Source organism: Anopheles coluzzii, chromosome 2, assembly GCF_943734685.1.
Source record: "Anopheles coluzzii chromosome 2, AcolN3, whole genome shotgun sequence".
Lineage (NCBI taxonomy): Eukaryota > Metazoa > Arthropoda > Insecta > Diptera > Culicidae > Anopheles > Anopheles coluzzii.
The window spans coordinates 48,729,668-48,749,654 of record NC_064670.1 but is presented as its reverse complement, the minus strand read 5'-3'; the positions used below and the strand labels follow the sequence as shown (position 1 = coordinate 48,749,654).

The 19,987-nt window shown below is 46.0% G+C and overlaps 1 protein-coding gene across 3 annotated transcripts in view; it reads right to left on the bottom strand.

Annotated features, from left to right (window-relative positions):
- The window catches only part of LOC120947756 (uncharacterized), a 127,872-nt gene extending 108,218 nt beyond the window's left edge, over positions 1 to 19,654 (bottom strand). The window contains exons 1-2 of one of the 3 annotated variants that reach the window (XM_040363397.2): positions 19,435 to 19,654; positions 844 to 1,643 (exon numbers count right to left, since the gene is read on the bottom strand). In XM_040363397.2, coding sequence (XP_040219331.2) covers positions 844 to 1,215 — 372 coding nt within the window. In that variant the 5' untranslated portion in view covers positions 1,216 to 1,643; positions 19,435 to 19,654. The remainder of the gene's footprint in view (positions 1 to 843; positions 1,644 to 19,434) is intronic. The other 2 variants (XM_040363396.2, XM_040363395.2) reach the window with 2 other exon arrangements.
- Between the last annotated feature and the right edge of the window lie 333 nt (positions 19,655 to 19,987).

Sequence of the window (19,987 nt, the reverse complement as noted above, 5' to 3'; positions counted from 1 at the left end):
ACAGAGCCCTTTTTTGTTGGTTGAATATTATGGCTACGAAAACATGCGTTAGCAACCCCAGGCGTGTAAAGTTATTTGGATTTGCTTTAAGAATTCAAATCAAAGTACCACGGAGTAATTAAATATTATTGGACTAAGTTCCAAGTCTCTCCGGTCCCATATCAAGTTGTATGGCTCATAAATATGCCCACATATGCTGCAATGGACGGAACACAAAGGGCAGACAAATAATGCTGCTTTTGCTGAGAAAATTATTCCAACAAAATGAACTTCTTGAAATAGGTATTAAAGATTACCTTTCAATGTTTCAATATTTTGCAACATAAGTAAGTTTGAAGTCAAATTTTAAAATATGTCAAAAAGGAAGTGAAAATGTTTGCTTCAAAACCAATTCCATGTTACTGCTGAGAGATATAGGAAAAAAAATGAACATCCTTAGCCGCCAGAACAAAGAACATGAAATTCATGCTCAAGACCTTTCTTCTTAAACTCAAACGCAACCCATTCACATTCACGCAGTGTTCAAAAAATTGGAAAACATTGGAAAATAACTTCAGCTGCACTCAACTACTCGCCTCTCCTCTTCCAGCAGAAGCGATGGTGAAGTGGAAAAATTCGTTACGTTACGTTTGAAATTAGAAAAGTTTCGCTCGCCTCCATCTAGGACTTTCGTAATCGAGTACAATTACCGTACCCACCCGCCCTATAACGGGGTACAACCGTTCCAAGACTTTTAGCTACTAAAGTGGAATGAAAATGATGTTTAACTTCTAAAAACTCTGTCCACCGTGCCCACACATAGTCCAGCGAACCTGTCCCGCAGCAAGAAAATGGCACACTTACCGGTGTCGAGTACGGATGTGCCGTCAGACAAACGCCGTCCGCCTTGAGCTGCTCCTGCAGCAGCGCCTCCAGCTCGCTCAGCATCAGCGGCGAGCTGTCCCGCTCCAGACTGTCACTGTTGTCGGAGAGCAGCGATTTCGGGTCGTTCAGCTGAAAGTAGACGCTGGCCGCACCCTTCTCGCGCAGCAGCCGCACGCTCTTGAGCAGCTTGCTCCGGTGGGCCGGATTCTGTACGCCGATCGCGTCCAAATCGGGATCGCCGACCTGCTTGCAGATCTCCAGATCGTCGTACCCATTGTCGAGGAAGCTTTCCGCGTACTGGCCCAGCCCGAGGGCGCGCAACCACTCGCACACGATGTTGCTCACCGCCATCCTGTGGCCAGTACCTTCCGCTTGCGGTTGTTTTTTTTTTGTCGGTGTGAGGAGTCGAGGGCGCTTTCCGAGTCGAGGCCAAATTTTCACCACTCACACACACACATAAGAACGGACAAACCCGCACCGCACACAATACCTCGATAAGGTATGATTTTTTTGTTGTGAAAATAATATGTTGTGCTGCAAGCTTTACTTTCGAAACACGCCGCGCTTACGTTCACCCTCTACACACCAACCCCTTGCTACACTTCCATGCGCGCCCTGCACCTACACACACGCACGCAACGCAACACTTTACTAATAAACACCTACAACACTCCGCGCGCGCCACTTCGCCCTCCCACACGCACACACACACACAACACTTGCACTTCACTTACGCAAAAAGCTTCACTTTCGTGCTTCTGGACTCCTTCCGCTGTAGGCTAAAAGGGGAGATGAAGAGAGTGAGAGGGGAGATAAAAAAGGGTGAGGATATTTTAACAACCAAGCAAAACGAAGGTAAACACAAACGTTTAATTAAACTTGTGTCCTTCCCCAACCGTACCAGCACGAACTCGCCCGGGATCCGGCGCGACACACACACACACACACACACACACACACACACACACTTCGACCCATTTCATTGTGCCGGTTTTATCCTGTTTCCTTTTCATCTTCGCTCAATTTACCTCCCTCGGCTCTTGTGTGTTTTTTTCGTCCCTTTTTTGTTCCGTTTTTGTTTTTTTTTTTGCTTCTCCTTTGTTTAATGATCTTTTTCGATTACTTTTACCTTTTTGCTTGCCCACTTTCCGTTTTTCATTTATTTCCTTCCTTTTTTTCGTGGGAGAAGGGAGTGGGGGGTAACTACACACGTTTTACCACGAACCAAGCAAAAAGCTTCTTTTGCCTTTTTGACAATTTAGCTCTCGCCTGGCCATTTAGGTCTGGTGCTGTTGCTGCTGCTGTGGCTGCCGCTGACGATGGTTCTGTTGCGTCGTGACCCTTTTTGGTCGCTTGTCACCGCGCTTTCGGGACCATTCTACCTGCCCAACTACACCGAATCGTACCGAAGCTGGCTGCATTGCTACTTTCTCAAGGACTCTCTGCTCACTCCAGCACAGCAACAGAACGTGTTTACGCGAAAGCTTTCCTTTGCGTATTTTACACACCTTTAGCTGCACCGAGGCCCGTCGCTCAGTTCCCACCAGTGCTTTCGGGCTTGGCATTCCTCGGCCAAATCGTCGCGTACTTAGTGGCCCCTTCCGTCTGTTTGCTAGCCAGCCAGCCAACCAGGCAATAAAAGTCTCCCACAATCCAACGTTCCAGTGCAGCGAGTAATGTGTGTGAGCTCTCGGCTTGGGCTCGTAGTACGGATCATGAATAACGCGATCGCACTCGGGAATTGTGGTGCAATTACCTACGCCGAGCAGGGGGTGTGTGGGTGTACTTGGAGCAGTCAATACTGTGGGATGGAAGATCCTCTTGCTTCTCGGACTGTTTTTTCTTAGTCAATAAAAAAAAACCACAGCGATGTAGCGTTTCCCTTTGCTCGTGTCGCTTCTTCGGCGAAGCACCGTTGTTGTTGGCAGAATATTCGAGCGACAGATCGCCTCAAACCTGAAACGAACGAAGAAAAAGCGACAAAGAGTGGTTAGAGTATAGAAGCAAACAAAGTTAACCATTTGAAATCGTGACGAGTTGGTTAATGATGATGATAAAGATTATTATTACGGTGCACTGTTCAATCGAGGGCGCGCGCCCGCACGGCCGCTCACACACAACAGTGTGCCGCAGCCGCCGCAGCCGCTCGTCCCACGTGTGCGCAGTTGGGCAAAACGAAGAAGAAACGGTGGTAAATGCAGGCACACATAGAACGACGGAGAAGAGCGAGAAAAAATACATCATGTTTAAAAGGAACTAAATACCAGCGAAGACGGGGAATCTTCCCGCGGGAAACGGGACTCTCGCAACGGAGCCGGAGAGCGTCGGCGTGTATGTACGAACGGTGGAAAATAAAACGTAACACACCCAACCGAACACATCGTGGGACGGTGGAGCCGTTCTTTTTAAGCTAAAAGGCGACGCAAGCGCGCAAGCTCTCGACCTCGATGCCTTCTTAACCACTCATCTTCGCGTTCCATTGCGGGCGTACTGCCCTTTTCCCAACCCACCTCCCACACTTACCCCACAACATTATCGCGGGGAGGGTGAGAAGGAGAGCCCAGCATAATTTTACTGTGGCTCGAAAAATTCGAGTAAGATTTATGATGGGCCACACGAAGAAGCGCACTCACACATCCAAACAGAGAGCTAACGCCGGCACCTCTCTTCACGCGGTGACCTCAGAAAGGGGAAGGATGAAGCTCCACCTAGGAGGATTGAAAAATTTTCGTTGACAGATTAAGATTTATGAATGTGGCAATTAAAAAGAAACGTGAAGATGTGGCATCCACACGTAAGCCACCCAAAACCCCTCCCCTCCCGGGCCCATCCATCCCGTTGCCTCCCCAAAAGGTGTTATCCTTGGTGGAGGGAGAGCTGCACTTTTCTCCTTTGAGCTGCTTTAGGATGGTGACGAAAGGTGACGAGAACGAAAGGTGTGCCGTCTGGGCCGAACAGTCTCGGTCGCCTGCGATCATGACGAGAGGCCACATTAATGGAAACCACCACTGTCGGTTGGGCGTAGATGAGAAGATGATGATGACTTATGGAGACAAACGGCGCGTGAAAAGTGGATGCTGAAAGGTGATCGTGTTAGAATGATTCCCCGAACGGCAGCACCATATTGTTTGACGGCGGAGCACTGCTAAGCGGTGCCGTTGGAATTAATGCTCATCCACTCGTCATGTATTCGGTTCGGTAGACAAACAAAACACTTCAACAGCAGGCTCAGAAAAGGTTCGTGAGATCATCGAACCTAACCAACCGACAACGAAAGTGTTGAGTTGGAAAAGGTAACGAGCTGTTCTCTTCAAAATGGGTTACATTTTTAAGATATTTATGCAAAATCTCTAAATCCTTTACCTACTGGTACGCGTACGGATACGGGTCGGTATGGATTTCGCTTCTTAAAGCTATCCATGACGCTAACGGGAGCCATTCAATGCAAAAAAAGATTGTTTGTTTTGTGCAAAATCCCAACACCCAGAAGACATTCCAGCAGGTTTCCTGCTTTTGTGTGTTAACAAAATAAGAAATGCATAACCCATGCCATACCGTACCATACACAAACACTGCATACACACCCGGGCACCACATCCTTCCCGGGGACGACGTGCGCATTCGAGGACAAACAAATGTACACACCAACACCACCAACACGACCACCAGAGGAAAAAGGGACGATGAATGAATTGTGAAATGAATGTGAAATTCCCAAGCCGTCACCTTGTCTGGCTGAAGGTCAGAACCTAAAGTCTGGGCCCGATGGTGGAAGCAAAATGGTAAGAAATCATCATGCATAGAGTTGTAGGAAAGGACTTCACCAACGTAGTAGCGTAGTAATGAAAGGGTAAGGATAGGTGCATCCCCTAGCTTCCATCGCTTGACGAGACGCCGCTCTCTTCCAGGTCCCAAAATGCCAGAGGTTTTGCAATCCTGACAGGTGGAGTTTTTTGTTTTTTTTTTTTTCTTCTTTTTCGCAAAAGGATTCGCTTTTGTCTTGCATTCCCAGCAGACATATTCACGGTACTGTGTTTCTTGCCAAAGTCTACTGCGAAGCGTTTCGCATTCAGGTGCGTGCCAAACCCTCCGCTGGGGGTTAGCCATAATTCTTATCCTTCATCTTGGGTCCACAATTTTGGGTTGGAATATATTTTTCGTCCCAAAACCTTGAGTTCACTTCTAGTTCTAGGGGTGGGACAGGGGTCATGTACGATACAACAAGTCATTCACCTGTGTTACTGGCGTTTGCATGGCGGTACACGACCAGCGTTCGAGCGTACGACAAGAAATCGGGCCACTGTCTGCAAGTTTTGGCATGCCACTCAATATCTGCCACGTGGAAGGAGCAATCTGATTTGCTGCTGTTGAAATTGCTCCATTTTGGCGCACTTTCATCGACCTAGCTGGCTGGCTGGCTAGCTCGTTCGGTTGTAGCTGCGGTTGATGCAGCATTACCATATTCAAGGTGCACCACCCTCTGCCATTGCCAAAGCTTGAATAAACTTTGACAGCAATCGACGAGCGGCAACGAAAGTTTATGCTAATATTGTTTGCATGGGAGGTAATGTCACATCGGAAGATGGATGCAAATCTTCCCATCTTAGGGAAGCGTAGGATCTACGCTGATGTTGCAGTAAATGCGAAACAAATCGTGGTCAGCTACAGTAGCCAACCGACCCAAGGACCCATCCGTCACCATACGCACAGGTCCAGGTTGAGAGGTGAAATGGGTTAGAAATTAGAATAAGTTTCAAGGAATTTCCAATTTCCCAGCGTGCTAAAGCTTTCTTTATGCTGATATAGTGTTGAAGCAGGTTGAAATCCTTCCGCTAAAGAATGCCACAGGCCGGATCTTGTGTCGCTTTTCTCAACGACGATCCTTTGCAAAGGAGAAAGGTATTTGCATATCCTGGGGCCATTTGCTGGCTGGTTTAAGGCATTATGCTAAGGCTAAATTTATTCATTTGCTAGCTCAATCTCAAGCCTTCGCTTGGTCGTCTTCCGGGCTTCGTACAATCTTGCAGCCGGAAGCTCCAAAGCAACCCGATTCGCCTGTCCTGTTGGCGAGCAAAAATGAACATAATTCCTGGTTAACGCCCAACCATGGAGCGTTGTTGCAAAACAAGTAAACATTCTGTTATTTCCACGCAAACATGGTAACTGAACCCAGATAACAGATAAGTAAACTATAATAAAAATCTTTTACTCTATTTACACCACCATGCTTATGCAGTGTTTATAGTGATTTAAAATAAAATCTACCTTTACCAGATTCTCTTACAATCGCTAAAATGATATTCTCTTGCAGCATCCTCTGAAGCAGTGCTTACACACCTAGGAAAAACCTTCCATATAGCTTGGGCTCACCTAACTCGATTATCTCAAACGACACAACTGCCTCTGTGGGCCGCGGTGCGAAATATAATCCGCTTCGCCAAAAACCTCCGAACAGTAAAACTAATCCTGACAGTTGGGTAAAACAAAAAATACTCCAAGCAAGACTTTTCCCACTGCCACTGTCAAAGCTTTTCCACTCTGCATCGGTGCTGCTCTGTGTTTTGAATATTAAATATTTACAACAACGAGGAGTTCGTGCTGCGCGCGGTTCGGCACAGAGCAGGAGTAACTTCTCTCCGCTGGACGCGCACCATTTTCATTAGCGTCTGCGGAGTACACGAGCGCAGTTTGAGACATGTCCCAGTGCTCCACCGGCACAGTTGCTAATTGGGTCCTGCTCGCTTGGGAAAGTTTTAGTGAGTGTTTTTTTTTCGTTCTCTTTTCCTGATATGCATTGAGGGTCGTTCATCAAAACGACGTCGGGGGTGTGTCGTAGTCGAGCTGATCAGCACTGGGAAGGAAAGAAATTTGCACTTAATTTGCATATCCTCACGAATGCATCGCGGGGGCGATGAAAGCGTTAAAGCGTGTTCCCAGCCCTTGCAGAAAGACTGCGCGAAGAGGACTTCCGGACAACTGAGAAAGATACATCTTTTGTGCATACTGTAGTTGTGTGCTGTTTTTTTTATTCAGTCATTTTAAACTAAAAAAACAAACGCCAAATAGTTACACGCAGGAATTTTCATTTGTTCAAACAAGCGGTCACTTTAATTCCGTTACCTAAAACCGTTGCTCGCATTATTCACAAAGAAAAAAACGGAAACATTGTACAAAACAACCGTTTGGTTTATTGAAAAACCCCAAATTTAATAATGCTTTCCTGGGAAATTCCGCGGTTTTTCAACGTCACATGCCATTAGCTTTTTTATATAGTTGTTTGCTACACATGCTACACATATACACATATACGATTCAAAGCCAGAGAATACATGCAACATTTGATTTGTCCGAATGAATAGGACGGGTTTTCCCCCATTTCTGGTATACCCATCCGGCGCGGTTTATGGCGGTATAGGTAAATGAGATGGGTTTGTTGGTTTTGGCCGACAAAGCGGCGATGAACAAGCGCTTCACCAATCCGCGCGAATCGAGGATAACACAAATAGATAATTTGCTTGCTAGATAAAAACTCACAACAAACAGCAGCACGCAATAATAACCACCCGATTCGTAGGACATTCGAGCGCTGGCGCGGTGGTGCCATGATTCAACACACGCCAACCCCGAACGAAAACGTCAAAATCAGATAAAACGCCACACAGAAAATGGACGGGCGCGTTATGCGGACCAAAACGCGGTTTCGCTTAGCTTTGTGTAATTTAAATTGGGTGGTAATGTAAGCGCCACCGGAGGGAGTTCTTCGCCGACTGTTTTCAAACATTTTTCCCAACTTGCTCAACCCCAGGCGCATTCGCGCCAGGATCCAATAAACCTGCACCCTCCCCGCCTGTGCCCTAAACTTCGCCGAATTATTATCAAAACTGTTCAAAAATTGCTTTTGATAGCATCGATTACCGAGAATGCCCACGCTTCGATGTTCGGCCCGGTGTACAATTACACGCTCCAGGGAAATCAGACCGGCTGGGACTGCCCCGACCGGCTGACTCCCAGGAGAAGGAAAAAGACGAGAGGAAAACGATGGCCTACCTTGCTCCCCAATGGTAGACGCCAGGAGCATAGAAAGAAAATAGAAAGAAACAGAAAGTATCTGTCACTAGCATACGGCCCAGACGCACCATCACCATCAATAGCAAGCGCGCGTTTGCAGCATTGATCAAACACAGCGACCCCCACATAATCAATATTCAACACCAACAGCAGCACCAGGGGTGGTTCATCAGTCAGTCGCCGAACGCCGATCGTTACTACTGCTTTCCCTGCCCGCGGTCCGCCAAGACCGTTCGAGAACCAATCGACAGCGAACGGCGTTCAATGTGTCGGTTGATGTTTGAAATGTTCGGTTGATGGTTTAAAGCCACATCATCTCCCGCATCGTCCAAGACGACGATGCCAGAGATATGCAACCCACACACCCTCAACGCCCCCCAAAAAGGGTGCGTCGTGCAGATTCTGCTTCACCTGACCTTCCGGAATGGCGACGACGTTACAAGAGAAAATCGATTGCTCAAACCAACAATCCAACGCCTTCGGTAACCATCTTCCCACCTTCACAGCCATGCGATGTTGTAGCAGACGCCGTCCGAAAGCACTGCAAACTCAAACGTTCTGATGCGCGCCACAGCAGGGAATCTTGCCGCATTCGATCATTTCAAACACGTTGGTGGCCAAAATACGTAACCTCTGAAATTGAGGCGGAATGTGCCAGAGATCCAAAGCAAGAGCGCAAGAGAAAAACACAAACTCCCTTTCGAAAATACGACTTCCACCCGGACCCGCTGTGCGTCTTATCGATCGTCGGCACCTCCCCTGTCGTCTCTTTTTACCATGCCCAAAATTCTCGAAAACTTTCTCGCTGGAAACCGAACCGAACCAAGTGCGGATAGAATTACTTCAATCATATTTCATAGCCCATATCCCATGTGCCGGGAATGTTGGCGGGCGGGAAAAGAATTAAAAGACCACGGTGCTGTCGTTGGTGACCAAACCCCCCACTGCCCGCTCCACCCGAGAGGTGAAAAGGCAAAAAGGTGCGACAAGACGAAACGACACTTAGAACGAGATTTGATACTTTTTTTAACTGTCTCTGTGAGTCGGGGACGGGGACTCATCCATCTTGATGGCGCGCGAGCGCGCGCACACACACACACGCTTGCTTACCATTTTTGTGATCTTCTCCATCGTTAACAATCCACGCGGGCGACCAAGCGATTTGTCTTGCGCATTTTACGATCTTCCCACCGGAAATCTAACCCCGCCGAGAGTCCCTTACCACAACGACTACTACTACTCCTCCAATGTAGCTCCAATCGCACCCTTTAAATGTTGTCATCTTTCCCCGTCGGCGAACAAAATGGTTTACTTATTTGAATCCTCGTTTTTATTTCACTCCCTAATGGCAGCGCTTTAAACCATCAGTAGAGGAGCGAAAATGACAGAAGCCCACACACAGGTAATGAATGCACCGGACAGACCAAGGTAGGACTACCCGCCGGAAAACCTGTCAATGCAAGAACCATCCGTCTCAAGTGTAAATGTTTCCCTCCATGGGAAAGGAAATACATTCTTCCGATGACGCCAGGAGCAACAACAACAACAAAAAAGATGCCACAACCTGTCGTCGAATGGTTCCCTCATCAAACGAACCTTACCCCGCTTACCAGGGGTTGCAAAGGTGGAACACATAAATGATAACTACTCACGACGATCGTGCCGAGTAATCGGATAGGGGTGTAGGGCAGTTTTCTTTGCCTCGCTCAAACCATTCAACTTGACGTGATGGCTGCACAAGAGTAAGCACATTCACTGACACCGAAGCGGACAGACAGGGACGAGCCTTCCTTTGCAAGGTGCAAACGCTCCAATGAAGAGATTAGGAAGATTCCGAGGACGAAAAATCATGTCCCCTATCTCACAATGTCCCCGGCAAGACAGTGAACTTACCCGCACCATCATGAAGATGGTACACCCGGTACACTCTTCTGATGCCTCTGTATCTCTTTCACTCTCATTCCAATCGTTAACAGCAACCCTCTGCCACGTTTTGTTGCCCTCTTTTTATCAGGCATCATAGCCGCAATGGAAGGGGCAAAACAAAAGGTTTCGCTCGCTTGCTTGGCCAAGGATATAACGAATAATCTAATCAAAATGTGGAATTATTTGTCCCACCGGGACTGACACAGAACGTAGCGATGTGTAGTGCGCAGAATATTACAATTGCAGAGCCACCAGCTGTTCGATTTGGCAGCCAAAATCATATTCACCCTCAAGCGGAGGGAACATCGTAAAGGGATACAAACACAGAGACACTGAGCTCGAAATGAAACATCAGAAATCGGGGCGATGCACTCGCTGCTACTCCCGCTGTTTACACGCCGACCGAGTTATGTCCTTTTCGTCACGCCGCGAAGAAAGAGGGGCGTTATTAGGCGATGTTAAAATTGTGTTATTTAAAATGAAATAAACATTACATTGCTGCCGACATAACGCGGCACTGCGAAGGATGTGTAATAAACGTCCGCATTGTTTGTACGTTATGGCTGACTTGACGTAGCGTTGGGTGAATGTCGTACAAGCTCGAAATACAACATATTACCAGAAATGTAAAAAAAATCATTCAAATTTAACAAAAAATATCGGTAGTTCCTAGTCGGCTTGCTAGAAATTACAAAGATTTTCATCTTGTTCTCATACTAATTATCTCTAAAGCATAAATCATTTAGCAATGGGGAATTGTCTTTATACCTGATGAAGGAAAAGAATACAGTTTTGTTGATGTCTCTTTTTGTTAACTATTTCTTGGAATCGTGACCATGATTTCGACTAAAGCTCTAATCATTCCTCATTTTTACCATTGAATTAAACGATCACTCGTTTAATATACAATTTTCTATCATGATAATTTGAACGACACTAGGATCTAAATCATGATATTTTGGACGACACTAGGAGAGTCTGTCAAACGTATTTACGGTTGGTGAAACTAAACTTTTGAACTTTTCAATGTGTTCAACTTTACGGTCGTTTCGGGATTGTCCATCAATTTAAAAGCCAACATTGATTATAAATTAACAACCTTTTTTAATTATGGAAAACCATGATAACTCTAATGATGCTTTGCTTTGATAATGATCTTCAAAGTAGATAGAATATCTCGAAAATAATTACATTTGGGTTAATGAACAATATTACCAAGTACAAACCAAAAATTTTGTTAGTTGCAAAGTTAAAATAATTATTTCTTTGACCAATAAGTTAGATCTTGAGGGATTTTGGCCAATAAATAAATAACGAAATCGGGATAGTTTGGAAATAAATATAAGAAACAACTAAAAGAAAAATTACTCTTTAATTCCTTTTCGATTCAAACCCAAGGATTGTATCCAATAGATAGATACCTGTTAAGACTCAAATTAGTGAGCCAACATACTGCATAGTTTAAAGGTAAAACCAGCCAGGAAAAGGCTTTGAAATCGCTCTTAACACTCTATCGTAATGCACCTAAATCTACTTATATTCAGATAAACATAAAATAACCGTAAAGATTAATACACCAGCAGCACACCGAGGCGCATCTCGAATAAACCTGGCAAGCAAATTAGAGAAAGGAAACGATGCCAAACCGATGTCTAATTTTATCAATGCTTCCAACCTTCCTGTCAGCACCGTCGAAATATTTTGCCTGACACAACTCCTCCTCATCCCGCTCTTTCTGAAACCAATTGAATATTTCAATTACGACAATCGAACTTCTATAGCAACAACAACACAGCAGAAAAGAACGCCTACCCAAAGCATCCCCTTTTCATGCGGGCGATGATGCGCTCCAGTTTGGGCCATAAATTTTCACGAATTAAACTTTGCCCACCCATTCCAACCGACCTCCACCCAACATGGCGATACGGAAACGGATGCTGCAAGGATCCCCGTCCGGAGTAGAAATTTTGGACCAAACCAACACCTATAAAGTGGCCCAACAAAGCACACCGACGCCACATGCTCTCTGTGTGTGAAACAAATAGTCACGAGGTACAATATACAAACACAAACACACAGAGCAATCCACACAAGCAAGCGCGCAAGCAACGGTGAGAATATTTAATTGGCAGGATAGAATTTCGTTTACGGGATCGTTTACGGGATAAATTCGTGACCACCGCTTTCACCGCCACTTCCATCTTCCGCCGGGTACTTCCTGGTACTGGTTGGTTGTGCAGGTCTTCAAGACAGCCCGGCCACAATCACACCAATACACTCTCCGGCAGACACTCAGGTACCAACGAGAGGCCGGACGGTGAAAGGTTTGGGTTCGCTGCGCTACCATTCTACTGAGCTGCGGCGGTGGTGGTGATGGTGGCTGCGAAAGGATAACGGAAGCGCACGGAAGAGAAATAGGGATGTTTAATTAGGTGCTATTCGAGTTCGGTTCCGCCCCGGTACCTTTCCGCACCAGTGCCGCTTTCTGCCTGCACCGCAACCAACACACAGATCCTATGTTCTGCTTATGCGCGCGCCCCAGCCAGCCGGATTTAACACCGATGGAAAGTGAGAAAGATAAATAATGCCTTTTTCCAAGGGTTCCCTCGGTTCCATGGTTCCCATTTCCCCACACTCGCACCAACGCCGGGGTATCGCTTGCTCTCGGGGTATTGAAATCTTTTCGAAAACTTCGAAAAAGCGCTTTTTCCCTAGGCGCAGGCACAATGAAGACGATTTCTTACCGGTTGCAGGTGTAAGGCACGCCCGGTGGGAATTGAATTGAGCGTGCTGGTTGCTCACATGCAAGCAAATCGAGAGAAGCAGCAACAACAAAAAACACCTGAACGAAAATACCCGCACAAACTCCGCACTGGAGGACGACGCTAGGGTGTTTTCTTTTTTCTAGGATTAGAATTGTGCTGCCAACGGGTGTGTCAGGTGTCTTTTTAATGAAAATACATTCCTGCTTGCGGCAAGCGTTGGATCAGACATTTGCTTAAATAATATTTATATTGATTTTAATCTGAGTACAATCGAAACGCTTCAATCGATAAGAATAGGTATAAATCGATAGAATAAGCATTTTCAACCAATTGATTTTAAAACGAGTTTCAAATTACTTTGTGAACGCTTTAAATGGAGTTCCTGAAAACCTGCAAAAAAAGTTCACAGACCTCATTTTCTCAACATACAGTAAAGCCTGCCTAATGTAGACTAGAGTGCCATAGGTAACTCATTACCTTTCAATAAGATGTTTGCTTTCAAACAGTTTTATTTTTGGTAAACTCAATAATTGAAATGAGTTTGATTAAATCTTGTCAGACCTTCTATATGACATGGTAATAACCCCACATACGTATCGAATAATAATTTCAACTCAATAATTGAATTGAAATATAGTTGACATTCTACACATTTTGATTGTTAGTTTGTTAGACGAAATATGATTAAAAACAATCTAATAAAGCTGTCAACATCCTGTTTTCTCACACAGTTTAAATGTTAGTTATTACACCCTATTTGAGGATTAAACAAAGAAGGTCTTTGAACAATCAACATCATTGCATAAATTGTTAAACTTTAGTGAAACTCAATAAATAATCGGTGTTAGTATACGCATAAAAAACGTCAACTTTTACATTTATGCAGAATTTACTTTTTTTTGCAAACGACCAACAATAAATCGCATACGATTAATAATTATTAACAACCGATTCGCACAGAAGGTGTTGTTCCCTGTAATTGTCGACAGAGGGCGACGCGGTAAATGATTAGTGTGGACAACGTCCAACACTGATCGGGCCGAGTACTCGCGAAGGCTCACGATCGGGGCTACGGGAGAGAAGAAAGTTCACTCTTTCGCCTTAGCCCGAGACAAGTGACGGATTTTTTAGCGTCTCTCAATAAAATTCGAACTAAAAGATAGCTTAAAAAACGCTTGTTTTTATTAATAATAATTTACTGCGGGCGAAAGAAAGAGTGCTGTTGATAACGTCTCAACATTCTAAAAAATCCTTCAAAAAATAGTTTTTTCGTGACATTCACTCGTTCACAGTTTAAGGTTGTTCCTGAGGCAAATCGGAACCACTGTAAAACCACGTGAATAAAGCGGGATAAATTATATTAGGAACAAATGTACAATTGTAACTGTGTTTTGCAAGCCTGCAAGTGTATAGTACCCTGCGAAACACACCCGCTGTTGATAAAAACTGTTCCTGAGGCAAGTCGGAACAAAGCAGCGCTAAAGTGTAGTAGTGTAGGTGAAAGTACGCTGGAAGGGCATGTGTTATTTCCCTGTCCAATTCATGCATGCTAACTACGTAAAAGTTCCTGAGGAAATTCGGAACAGGTCAGTGCAGAAGTGAAATAGTTCAGGAGAAGACACACAAAACAAACACGCCTTCAGTTGTCCATTTAGTAATTGTTTAAATGTCATAACCATGGTGAAACAAGGTGATATAATTTCGTGCTTAGCTTATGTATACGCATTTCTAGAACTGAAAAAGTTATTTGCCGCTATTTGCTTAGAAAAATGTGATCCGCCATTTCTTTTGACAAAAGATAGCAATCAGGCAGGGGTGAACAACCAAGCAGGGCAGATCAACCAGATAATTAAAATGAGGAATGAAGTGTTTTATAGTGCTGGCCAAACGAAACACGAGTCAGGTTATTTACTGAGAGTAGAATTGCGTTCGGACATGAAAAGGAGGCACCGAGAGACAATACCGAATCGGAAGAATCAGAGTGTTTGCATGGCTCGCAAACACTGGCGGAGAGTGTTAATAATTATTAACAACCGATTCGCACAGAAGGTGTTGTTCCCTGTAATTGTCGACAGAGGGCGACGCGGTAAATGATTAGTGTGGACAACGTCCAACACTGATCGGGCCGAGTACTCGCGAAGGCTCACGATCGGGGCTACGGGAGAGAAGAAAGTTCACTCTTTCGCCTTAGCCCGAGACAAGTGACGGATTTTTTAGCGTCTCTCAATAAAATTCGAACTAAAAGATAGCTTAAAAAACGCTTGTTTTTATTAATAATAATTTACTGCGGGCGAAAGAAAGAGTGCTGTTGATAACGTCTCAACACATGTCGTTGATTATTTCATACCGCAACCGAATGCAAACAACGCTCCTTTTTTCCATTTGCAAAAGCCCATATTTTTGCCGGCTTGCAGTGCATCAATAGCAGTGCATCGATAAACAAGCAACGTCATTAAACGATTAACAACGTCAAATTAATTTTAAACTCCACACAGAAAGCGACATTCTTGCGTGGTCCGTTCGGTTTTGCTTCGGAGTTAATTTTCTGTTGCGTGTGCCGGACGAACGCGCCGAAGCCAAAATCCAATCTGATGCCGATCATTAAAGTGCAATAAGTATCAGCATATCGATTGAAAGCCAACGGGTTGTTTTACGTTTCCTTCCCACCAAGATGAAGCGGACGACGGCGCAGGGGACGGTGGATGGAAGTGGTGAAGAACTGGCGCTGCAACGGACAGGAGGCGAGTGAAAGGTCCCCCGTCCGTACAATCGGGACAGGGGACATAAATTTTGCTATACGATCACATTAAAGGCACATAAAACCATCCATCCGTACGGCTAATACACGACCGATGACGACGACCACAGCGACGTAGAATCGAGTTTAAAAATTGATTTCGCCGCCGAAACCGATATGACCGACGGTCGGTGTGTGACCGCGATTTGTGCGAGGAGAGTTTTTTTCTGCTTTCCGTGGTTTCAAATTCTTGAGCGAGAGTCGAAAGACAATCCCACCCACCCACCTTCCCCCGATCCGGACGCACACGCAATCTCTCGCATCAATCCCCCGAATCCCCGGTGGGAACTGCAGGTGGTCTGACAGGCCACGGCTTGGAGTGTCTTTCCGTGTGTATGTTTATGAACACAGGAGAGTGCCCAGCAGACTGAAGCTTTCGCTCAACGTTCGCCGCGCGCACGTTCGATTGCGATCTTTTCGACAAGCGACCGCGAGAGCATTTCAGCCGAGATGAGCAACGATTCATGCGCGATCTCCAAAAGGAAACACACAATATTTATGCTTCTCGGATCTTACTCCCGCGCCCCGTGCCTCAGTGCAAGAAGGAACTCGTACCATGGCACCATTGGCATGGTCTTTTGCTCGACGCGAATGAACGATATCAATCTCCTCCACCATTGACAAACCTATCCTGCCTATCTTGTGCTGAACATCGGCCGATTATTGTCCGCCCTGCTTTTCTTCTTCCTGTTAAATGGCGGCAGGGTTCGGGAAGTCTACGAGCCCACCCGTCACCACCCATTGGTGTGTGTGTGTGTGTGTGCTCTGGAATGTCGACATTCCGAACCCGTTGGAGCATCGGACGGGTATAAAAAGTGACCACAAGTTGAAATATATCAACTAACGTAAGCTGGCGGCGGCAGCAAAAGCTTCATCATCATCATCATCATCTTCATGAGTGAGCTTCACGGATATCACCTTTATTCTACTTTTCATTATTCTTATAGCGCTCCTTTTGAGGGTTACCTTCCCAACGTCCCTTCCCTTTTGTTTTGATTAATGAGATTAAAAATGAGGTAAAGCTCGTGCTAAGGTCATGTTCCTCTAACGCAACCTTAACACACACACACTCACACAACTTCGAAACTTTATTCGAAGGAAAGAAAGCAGAAATCTCGTTCGAATTATACCCACAACAACAACACTTCCACGGTCCATGGGTTCGAGACCACACAGGCACGTAAGAGTTCACCATCATTTATCACCGAGTTGAGACATCTTACGGAAATATGCTAAAAACTTAACCTTAGGGAGCAGCTACCGAAGCAGGGGTACAAAAACAAAGCATTTAACAAACTTACCTTAATTTGTTTCCTTCATTTGCGCCGGAAAACACTCCGGCAGCCTTGCAAGATTGTTTCAAGCTCCACAGCACCGTTCTGCTACAGCGTCAGCAAATGCAGCACGCCTTTCTTCTTTTCTCCATTGATGACGGGCGTAATTCGCTCAATCCTATTTTGCCGTTTTTCCAAACCACCGTTGCCATCCACCTTCCTAATCCTTCTGTTCTGATAACTGTCGCACCCACCGAAAAAGACCAAAACAGTCCGTTTTCATTTTGCAAAGAACCCATTTAAAGCCCGAAAGAATAATTACCCGTCCCACGTCGTGTGGGAACAAGACACACACACAAAAATAAGGGCAAACGCTGGCTGGAGATCGTTTGCTGCCGGTTCGGGAACTTGCAACCAGGGACCGGTTTCAGTTCCCTTCCCCGCAAGAGCATTAAAACCACAGCCCCCGCTGCTCCTGCTCCTGCTACTGCTGCTGCTGCTGCTGCACCATCCTAGACATGGTTGCCACGGGGAATCCACTCCGGCCCGGGTGGCCAGCAGTAACTGTAAATAATGTTACCATCGGCCGTGCGCGCACATAAAGCAAGGCGGGGATAATAAGCAGGCCCAGCAACCAAAACAACCATGAGCGGGCCGGGCCGAGAAAAAAAAAAGCAAGAAGCAGAAGCCCGGGCGAAGACGCAGATTAATCTAAAATAGAACTAGTGAGCGAAGGAATTTTGCAACATTCTCGCTGGGCGACGAAGCTTTACGCCCTTTTAGCTTGCGCTTAATCGGGAGCTGTTCGACGCGCGAGGATGCTGTAAGCTCCTTTTCGTTTGCTTCTCCTGCTCCGTTTTGCTTTGTCGGTTTTGCTCGCCGTGTTGCTTCGTACCTAGTGTTTCTTCCCCCTCCCTTCAAGGTTCCCTCTGCTCTACGCTCTAACCTTCTGACCAAGCATTTTCTCTTTTGGCATGTTTTTTTTTGTTCTCTTCCTTTTCTTTCACATTCCCTTTACACTGTGTTTTGCAGTGCACAGATCGCACCAACACCAGAGCACCGTTCGTGTTGCGATGCGCACCACCACACCGAGCAGCTGATGGTGAAGGTTTTGGGTTGTGTTTTTGCTTCCCGCGGTCTCACTGCCCAACCACACACTCGAGTAGCCGCTTCTCTCGTCTGCTGCAATCTTCTCGACGCTCACTGGAGCTTTGTTTTCCCATCGCTTTGTTTGTGCCCTTCGCCTTCAGACGATGCGTTTTTTTGTTGTATTCTTCCCAGAGCTTACACACGCGGGGACACACATTCCTGTCTTTGTCACACATGCACTCTTGCACTTACAAACACACACACATACACACAGATATCGCTCGCGCTTCACTGCATTCGCTTGCCGGGAGTGCACAGCATCCACCGTTCCGCGGTGCTGCCTTCCTCAATCTGACCCCAACAACCACACACACACTCACGCACACTCCGTTCTGCAGTGCTGTTTACGTGTGATCGTGAAAGGTAACTAACAGACACGCGGAGAAAGAGACAAAGCCAGCCAGCTAACAACACAAAACACAGAAACGTGATTTCCAACCCCAACCAAAGCCCCGACGCTCCTTCCGTCTTTCCAGCCCTAAAAAGCAACCTAAAAAGCGAACGTAAAGCAAACGAAAAACAACAACAAAAACAAAACCGGAAAGCAGCAACTCCACTCTGTCATCCCCACTATTTCCCCTTCTATGGCACGCTCTCTTCTATCCCCACACGTACACACACACACACGCGCGCGAGCGAAAGCTTTCGAGTCTTCGGGACCTTTGCTTTTTTGGATTTGCTTGCCTCTTTTGCTTATGCTTTTCTAACAAAAAAAGCGTTCTCTTCCCTTCTCTCTTCTTTCCCTGTGCGCTCAGTTCTGAAGCGCTTGCTCCTCACGTTACCGGCAAAAACACAAGGCAGGCCATGCCTCGGACGGACGCAAAGAAAATGGGTCTGCCCTCACACAGGGCACGCACACATACGTACACACAGCTCAGACACACGGGCACGGCGGTAGGCACAGGTTGCTTCTTGTTTGTACTGCTGTTTTCTGATGTCTGATTGCTCGCTGCCGCACTAGCGCCAAAACCACTTGACGTAAATAACAGCAGCGCCTGCCAAAATCATCTTTCGGCCCCGCCGTTGTTTCGAGGCCCGCTGTCGCGATGCGAGTGTTTGTGTGTACGCGTAGGGCGGCAGCAGGCAAGATGAACCGAGATGAAAGGGATTAGAATGAAACCAGAGCAAGGTACGAAACACAAGCCCAACAACGTTAAACCGATTCGTTCTGTACTGATGGGGATGGGCATCCCTTTCCAACCCAAAAACAAAAACCACTCCTCTACGCACACACAATCCATTCACAGTACACTACTGCGACAGATTTTGCACTGCTTTTCCCGCCACGCACCGTTTGCACGTTTGTTTTGTGCACACCTTGTGCCACCACCACTTCACCACCCCACTGTACATTGCTGGCTTCTTCTTTTGTTTTGCACAATTGGAGGCCCTTTTGTTTCAAGCGCTCAAACGGAACTTCACTCATCTTCACTTCCAATCGATGCTGCATTTCCCATTTCCATAAACCAGCGACAGGACACACCATCGCAACGTCACACACAGCACGAAATGATGTCTCGCGAAGGGAAAACATGGGAATGTTACCAATCTACCACCGACGCTTTATTACTTCACGCCATCCCCATCTCACCGTTCGCGTTTTGTTTTTCCTCCTGCTGGGTTATTGCGCTATTCATCAATCACGAGCTGGTCGATCGCGAACACTTTTCATCGGTTCGCGATAACGGGCACACCGCACGTCTGCACGCTGCCAGAGATCAGAGAGAACTGACGTGTTATGCTGGGTTATGCTGTGGTATGCTGCACCGTTTTCTATCGCTGCGCCAAATTCTCACCGCCGACCGCTCTCACCGAAAACATAGCGGATGACAGCTGAGCAAATGAGAAAGAAAGAGAGGCAAACGGGGCACGTTGCTCTGAGAGGAATGTGTACAGCCAGTGTTGTCAAAGGTGTGTCTCCAGTCAATTGTACAGCACAAGTTTTGAAGTTTTGCCACATTTTTCATGTGCAATGTTGGTCTTTGCAATGTTGATTAATATTACAATTAATTCATGCTCAATTGTGCATATTAATACTATTATTGATTTGTTAATTCCAATCCTTTTTCATAAAACCTTTAAAATTTAACTCTGTATACCTAAAAATTTATGTAGTTAAATGGTATTTTTAAATTGTTTGTAAC